The 8,635-nt window shown below is 36.9% G+C and overlaps 1 protein-coding gene across 14 annotated transcripts in view; it reads right to left on the bottom strand.

Moving 5' to 3' along the window:
* Emsy (EMSY transcriptional repressor, BRCA2 interacting) overlaps nt 1-8,635 on the bottom strand; it is a 73,785-nt gene that overhangs the window by 20,944 nt on the left and 44,206 nt on the right. For all 14 annotated transcript variants that reach the window (XM_031387467.1, XM_031387466.1, XM_031387464.1 and 11 more), the window contains 3 exons: nt 8,259-8,395; nt 5,992-6,165; nt 3,303-3,501 (listed from right to left, as the gene is read on the bottom strand). In XM_031387467.1, the coding sequence (XP_031243327.1) occupies nt 3,303-3,501; nt 5,992-6,165; nt 8,259-8,395 (510 nt within the window). The remainder of the gene's footprint in view (nt 1-3,302; nt 3,502-5,991; nt 6,166-8,258; nt 8,396-8,635) is intronic.

Raw genomic sequence — 8,635 nt, forward strand, 5'->3', positions numbered from 1 at the left:
AACTTATGGATAAGTGACTGGTGAGGAGCACATATTTACAGTCTTAGAGTACTTCCTCCAGAACTGTTATTAATTTCAAAGAGGAATATGTTAACTTCACAGTAGAGAACTAGAAGCAATCATCCTAACCAAGTGACCATTGTTCATCTCAATGTGGCAGATATCATGTACACCCTGAGGAAATTGACAGTCACCATCTACCTGTATAATTCCTACTGAATTAAATCATAAAGAAGATTCTACAAAGTAACCAACCTAAGCTCTTTAAAATATCATAATCAAAGGGAAAAGTGGGGATTAAGAGGCTATCTAGGGCAAAAGAGAATAAAGAATGCTAATGGTATCAAAAATGATGGCTCATACACCTAATTCTAGTTCTTGGGAGACTAAGGCAGAAAGATCTTCATGAGTTTCAGCCTAACCTGGACTACAGAATGAGATCCTGTCTCAAAAAACCAAAGAGGAGGGCCAGGCCTACCTATAGTCCCCAGAACTCACGAGGGAGAGGCAGGCAGATAATTTATGGCCTGCCTAGTCTATATATCAAGTTCCAGGCTAATCAGGATTACACCATGAGAAGAGGAGGAAAGAGGAAGGAGGAATGGGAAAAGAGAAGGAAGTGATGACAATAATGTGACAGTAATACAGCTGAGTATAATATGTGACCCTGAGTTGCAAAATGACTAGGAGACAAAGCAATAAAAAGCATCACTTATCAACTGGTAGTGTATCTAGATGAATTATAAATTAGCTAACAGCATTATACTAAATTTCTCGACTTTGATAATGGTAATTTAATTACAAAAAAGATAACACATAAGAAATTAGAGACCTAAAAATATAACTGTTTAAATGTTAAATCACATAATACCTATTACTACTCTTAACTGGCTAAAAGACTTAAAAATTATACAGCACAAAAGAGACTGGAGACAAAAGTAGTAAAGCAAGGCTATCAGTATCCGTGGCTGTGTATGTTTAGCCATGTATAAGGCTATATACACATAGGCTTCATCCTCAGAACCAAAACTTAAAATATAAAAATAAAACTAGGGCTGGAGACATAGCTCAATGGTTAAAAACACTGGCTGCTTTTTCAGGGGACCCAAGTTTGATTCCAAGAAGCCACATGGCAACCCACAACTGTCTATAACTCTATTTCCTAAGGACCTGATGTCCTCTTCTGGCCTCTCCCAAAACCAGGCATGTATGTTGGTGCACAGACATAAACGTGGGCAAAACACCCATACACATAAAAGATAAATAAAAATTTTAAAAATGAAACCACCAACTGGATAGAACAAAATATAAACAAGTAGGAATGACTGGCAGTAAGAGTCACACATTGTAACTGGTTTACATACCGATTTACAATCAGCAGAAAGACAAAATGAGAATTAGCAAAATGACTTGCAAATTACTACCCTGATAGCAGAGTGAGAAAAAACTATTCACTTTCTAAAATAAGTGCTATACTGTTTGTTGAAATCAACAGCTTATTTATTTTTAATTAACAAGCTTTCAAAGACCATTTTCTACTTGTTCTGTGAATAAACGTTTCTTTTTCTTGGAGTATAGACTTTTAGCCTTGAGCATTATTTTGCTCACTACTAATAAAAATGTGTATGCTGGAATTGTATGCGAATTTTTTTCTAATATACTAGTCTAGATTTTCAGATTTAGCCAGGTGTGTTGCTGTACACCTGTAATCCCAGGACCTGGGAGATGAAGGAAGCAGGGTCAGAAGTTCAAGATCATTTTCAGCTACAGAGTTGGAAGCCAGACTGGGCTATATGAAACCTTACCTTTAAGGAAAAAAGAAAAGGCAAGAACTGTATTTTACTCAACTTTAATAAGATCTAATATAATTCTTAGTACATATTACAAACCAACAAATAATAGTTAACAAATAACATACAGCTATGTAAACCATATAAAATTAATGTGAAGGTATCATCGAAGAATTAAAATGATGAAGTGTTTGTATAATATGGAAAAAAAATGTGCTTTCTATATGTGTAAAAGCAGCAGGCATACCAGCAAGGTTAGTGCAGAGGCAGAGAAAAGGGAGAGAAGAACAGGACTAGGAGGAAAGAACACTTTTGCTTATATGCATCAGGTTGCACAAGCACAGACATACACAGGCTGAACAGCTCTAATCCAAAATGCTCCACATCTGAACCTTTCTGAGCAAGCTGACACTACTAGTAGAAAACCCCATCCCTAACCTTACATGATGGTCACAGTTAAAACACAGGTGCAGAGGGAAAACAGGACCTGTGACCTCACCCTCAGACTAAGTATAGAAGGTTTATATGCAATATACATGAATATCATATTTAGACTCGGATCCCATCTGTAAGATATCCCCCTTTCTTTCTCCCTCCCTCCCTCCCTCTCTCCTTCTCTGTCTCTCTCTCTGTCTCTCTCTGTCTCTCTGTCTCTCTGTCTCTCTCTCTCTCTCTCTCTCACACACACACACACACACACACATACACCACGCACACTTAAACACAAATACAAAATCTGAAGCCCAAGACAGTTCTCATCCCAAGTGTTTCAGACATAGGCTCCTCAGCTTGTGGCACCCAACAACAAGGGAAGTCAGAATAGTTGAGTAATATGAACAGAAGACAATGTCTCAGAGCTTCAGAGTAGACCATAAGCTTATATTTTGAGAGACATCCTAGAACAATGTCATATTGACAATACTAAAGATTATCTCCTACTGTGTTCTGTAGCTTCTAGTAATTGGGGTAACCACTGATTGCCATCAGAAATATTTTTGAGAGCTAAAGAAAATGTTATTAATAATTATGTGGGAACAACAGACATAAACTAAGATCCATACAAACCAGGATGCACAGCCACCCACTTACAGCTCACTTCTGGCCACCTTGACTCTTCCTCAAGGTTCAGCAATAAATCATTTTTTAAAAACTACATTCCTTTTTCTTGTATATTTCTTCCTCTTTTTACCCAAACCAAACAGGAAAAACATAAAAGTTACCATCTAGAAATTATAGTTGTTTGATACTGCCTACATAATAAAAAAAAAAAAATCTAAAGAATTCTGTCAACGACTTGATGAACATATGCCACAAGGTAATAATGGTAAGCTATGCCAAAAATAAGATTTCATCTCACTCACTAAATAGCCATAAATAAATAAATAAATAAATAAATAAATCCAATCAAAAGAACTACTGGTTTGATTTGGAATCCCCAGAAGGAACAGCTGTTTATGAACAGAGGCGTGATATCATGAGTGCTTGCACAAGCAGAAGTACAGCAAGTCTTACCTTGAGAACTCTGGGAGGACTCTGTGGAAGAAGAACTACTGTCTGTGTAACCCTGTGGTTCTTCTTTTCCTTCCTGAGCAGATGAATTACCGGCCTCTGCTACCCTGGATGCTTGCTGTAATGTTTCTGTTACGAGCTGCCTTGTTTGTTCACTAACAACTGTAGCTTGAAATGTCACTGGTTTGGGTTTAATGAGAACCTAGAAAAAGAAAAGTAGGAACATGCCCAGATGAAATATCATAGCCCTATTTAAATGCTAAATTAGCCATGCATGGTGGTTTATACCTATAACCCTATCACTTGGAAGACAGAGGCTGAAAGACTGTCACTAATTCGAAGCCAACTTTGGCTAGGATAAAAGCCTGTCTCAAAAACAAACAAACAAACAAACAAACATGCAAACACTAAACTTACAGATCATTTTCCAGATACATAAATTACATCATGCATATTTATCATTAGGCTTTGGGCACAGTATTTCTTACCAAAGACTAAAATCCACAGATGAACTAGAGCTAAGCTATGTACAATATTTTAAGTGGTATATGCCAGATCATAACAACTTTAATTCTCTTCGTTTTTTAATGTATGTGTCTGTTTATGTACATGTGCACATGTATGTGGGTGCCCTGAGGGACCAGAAGAGAGTCTTGGATCTTCTGGAGCTGGAGTTGTAAGCCTCCCAATGTGTGCACATTGGAGTGATACTCTGGTCTTCTGCAAGAACAGCAAGCACTCATGACCATCTTGTTAGTCTCCCAAAGCTATGATTCTGACAAGTATTTTCACTGTTTTTTTTTTTTATAACTGCAGAAATCATTTTTTCAGCACTATCTATCACAGTAACAACCACAAGCTGAGTGGTAGAAAAAAAAAAAAAAAACACATGTAACTAGACTCTTTAGAATTTTTTTAACCAAAGTATCTGTCTGAGCTTTCTCTCTCAACTTGTATTAACAGAATAAAACCAAGACCATAATTTGTTCATGCCACCATTTTTCCAAGTCTCTTTTAATAAAAAACCAAATGAAATTCCTGACACACCTGCACAAAGCAAACTGCAGGAGATCTAAGTTAAGGAACCACAGAGGAAAACTGATTTAAAGTGCTATCCACAGCAGCAAGAGGTCAATTCCTGCAAAGTTGAAAAGCTCAGACACTAAAACAAGTAAACCAGGAAAAAAATGCATATTGATTCATTACCCTTCAGTATCTAGATTCTAGAAATTTAACTGGATTTATGGAATAAAAATACTGACTCATACCCAATACCACCACCATCACCACCAAAAAGAATATTGACTCATATGAGGCTCTATTAAAACACTGATTTCCCTGAGTTTAAAAAAAAGATTTCTGTTATACTTTACATGATGAAACAAATGAAATCATTACTGTTGAACTCAATAAATAACTTAAGCTTATAACAAAACTACTTTTCTAAATATATAAACAATGGCTATAGTTCTGAAGAAACAGATTCCAAAAGCCAATTACGAGTTTAAATAAATGCCTTTTACAAAAACTCTACAATTCTATTTCTCAACCAAAGCTGATACTGCTTCCTTTGATAGTCTCAGAAAAGTAGTCCAAAGCACCTACAGAGTCAACAGCCTACCAAGGTAAGCTTATACCCTGATTCTCAGACATCTAGAGTCTGAAAGAGAACATAGCACCAGCATCTGTTGTGTGGGGCTGGAATAAAACTAACTTTCCATAGGCAGTGGTGGCGCATACCTTTAATCCCAGCACTTGGGAGGGAGAGGCAGGCGGATTTTTGAGATCGAAGCCAGCCTGGTCTACAGAGTGAGTTCCAGGACAGCCAGGGCTACACAGAGAAACCCTGTCTCAAAAACAAAAAAACAAAAAACAAAACAAACCAGAAAACAAACAAATTTTCATAAGTAAAGCACCTGTGCAGGCCCTGTCTACTCATAGAAAGAAACTAGTTTCCAGTGCTCTGACCTTCCTCAGCTAGCCAGATCTCACAGTCATAAACATCTTCAGGAAATTTTATCCCAAAGGAATTCTCTTCCCTGCCTTTGTTCATATTGTGACAGATACATGCAGATATCTTTAAAAGTACTGAAGAAGAAAAAAAGGCAGGCTTTGAGAACAGATTAATAATATGCATTCAGGGGCTGGAGAGATGGCTCAGTGGTTAAGAGCACCGACTGCTCTTCTGAAGGTCGTGAGTTCAAATTCCAGCAACCACATGATGGCTTACAACTATCTGTAGTGAGATCTGATATTCTCCTCTGGGGTGTCTGAAGACAGCTACAGTGTACTTACATATAATAAATGAATAGATCTTTTTAAAAAAATGCATTCAGTTTTTTGAAAACCTGTTTCTTTTATCAGCCTATTGATCTTTTTTCCTTGACATTTCTACCAGGCTAGGCATAGGGTTGCAAGCCTTTAGTCCTACCAAAGGCAAGCTGATCTCTGTGAGTTCAAGGCTAACCTGATTTACATAGCAAAATTCCAGGACAGCCAGACCAAATAGAGTTTGCCTCAAAATAGATAGATAGATAGATAGATAGATAGATAGATAGATAGATAGATAGATAGATAGATAGATAGGCAAGCAGGCAGGCATGGAAGGAGGGAGTTAAGAAGGGAAAAAAAGGAAAGGAAAGGAAATTTCTACCTGGGAATTAACCAAAAGTCAACACATCTAACAGCATACCTGTGTTTTCCCCTGTTGTCCATAGACGATTTTTGTTGGAATGATTTTAGCCGCTGGCTGGACTGCGGAACCTATTCCTTTGGGCTGTGTTACAATCATTTTGGTGATGGGTCTCGTAGCAGTAATTATTGCTGGCTTGGCTCCAGTTGGCACTGTCTGAAGAGTCTTTTCTCCCTAAATTGAAGTCAATTATTAAAGAGACGTAGATACATTTAAATGATTAAAAACAAACAGAACAAACAAATACATCTGTCCTTTCACTGAAAAAGCAAAGAAAAATTTTGCCAGGATGGGGGAAGGACTGTAGATTATTCAACAAAGTACAAGATTTCTAAGTGATTATAAAATCTTGAGCTTCACTGAAATATATTACAAGTCATATAATCAATTTCTAGCCAAAAAAGAAATTATTCCTTATGAGTATGTTTTGAAAAATCATCATATCTAAGAACATCTAAGAATTTATACCACCACATTCATAGAATACCTATATTAAAATAAATTTCTGGAAGAACATACACATACAAAATAAGTCAGGCATACATTATAAAGGTATGCAGTAGGATATCTGTATAAACAAGTAGGAGAGAGATGAAAAGAGCAGAGATATTAACATTCTTTCTAAGGTTATATGGAGGAAAGGGAGAAGAAAACATAAAGCATTTCTCATGTTTTCCTAGTATGTTAACAATGCCACTTTACACTTTAGTCCATTATAAATTCAAGCCCATTAACCTTTCAATATTTTCTGAATTTTTACCTGCTTTATTGTCTGTCTGCCTTTTTTTCTACTTCTATGTGTGCATGTGTGTGTGGTGTTGGGAGACTGAGCCCAGGACCCAGGGCCTCACAAATGCTAAGCAAATCTCCTACCACTAATCTATAACTTCAGTCCATTGTTTTCTTCTGTAGTACTATTTTCTGGTCATATTTTTAATCTCAGCACAGTTTTATTTGAATTTAACTGAATTAAATTCAAATATAGTAATTTATTATTAAATTTTAAATTAAAATTAATAAAATTAAAAGAGTTGGCAATTTTCACATTGTCATTTTCTTAATTTTTAGCTATCATTATCACAGATGTGTGGGCTTTTAAACTTAGCAGTTGGTAAACTAAGAGCAATCAGGTGAGCTGTCTAAAAAGCAACCATTGAGAATTCAGATCTTAATCCAAGTCCAAACATTACAAACCTAACTATCAACTACAACTATCCAAAAGAAACAAAGTGTCTCCAATCAAGGAGTTATTTCAAGTTTCACATACTGTTTGCAGCAGCATTCTCAGAAAGAGCTCTGACTGATCCTGCTGATCCATAAAAGACTTGACAGCCTATTCAAGCACTGTGACCTAAACAAATCCAGCTTGCAGAGTGTTGTCTGAGAAAGCTCATGTGTGGTGGGCCTGCACAAGATGCAGGCAGGGTATAAACACATGCTCTGTGTGCTGAAGATGATGGTCCCAAAGGCTGATCTCCTCATTTTACTAGCAGTGCCTGCCAAACTACTGCTGAATATCTTAGAAAAAATTCACATGTGATCTGAGATCTCCCATAGCAGGTAACACCCTTTTATAAATCCAAACACTACAGAATCCTAGCTTTGCTGTTGACTTACTAATGTGAATTCAGCTAGACCACTTTCAGCATTCTGAAAGACTGTGATACATAAGCTTTTATCTCTCTTCTAGAAAGGTCAGGAAAGGTAAGGATGCCACTGAGTCTGAGTGCTTAAATACCAAGAGCAGTAAGAAACCAATGACTGAGAACTTCCCATGCTTTAGACACTGCTCAAAGCACTTTCAAAACACCTATCATCACCCAATGTCAACATGAAGAAATAAAATATTGGACTGGTTAGATAAGTCATCCATGGACAAACTACAAAGTGAGACACAAAGCCTAAGTGTCTCTAAGCCCACCTCTAACCTCTTAACAATTGCCATCAGAACCTAAATGGGGAAATAAAAAAATAACAAACTTTAAGTAACAAATGCCCATCTATGAATTTTATTTTAAACTCAAATATTTCTCTTTTGTCCAGCCTAAATCAAATGCTAATCTACTGACCATAAGCAGGAATAGAATTCCTCCAAGTCTTCCTGCAGCTAAGCCAGCGGGATTCTCCATTTGAAGGAAACTAAACACTTGAATCATGGTAACAAGCTACCTTGCTATGAGCAGCTATAAGCAACATGCTTTCAGATTACTGTATAAAATGGCATCAGTTGATGATGGGTTACTGAGTGTGTTTACGGTCTTACTTACTCCAGCATTTAGCAGTGTTGTGACAACGTTTTTGCCAGGGAGGCCTTGAATGGTCGTTCCTTTTCCTGTAGTTTTTTGTACAACAATCACGTTGGGCTTGGAAGTCATTGGGATTGTAGTAATTTTGGTAGTCGTTCCTTAAGAGAAGGGGGAGAAAAGGAGGCCTGAGTTAAGGACTGGTGATACTTGGTTGTTTCTGTTTCTGATGTATACAAGTAATCCATGTCTAAACAATGTCAACTGTAGGTGAATGAGTGTGGTCCTCAGGACAAAACTGAAGACGTGGAGTAGTAGCTTCTAAATCATCCCAGAATGATAAATTCTAAGGACTGGTTTGGTTGGTTCTTTTTATTTTGTTGTTTGGTTTTTGTTTTTTT

This window comes from Mastomys coucha, unplaced genomic scaffold (assembly GCF_008632895.1).
Source record: "Mastomys coucha isolate ucsf_1 unplaced genomic scaffold, UCSF_Mcou_1 pScaffold21, whole genome shotgun sequence".
Taxonomy (NCBI): domain Eukaryota; kingdom Metazoa; phylum Chordata; class Mammalia; order Rodentia; family Muridae; genus Mastomys; species Mastomys coucha.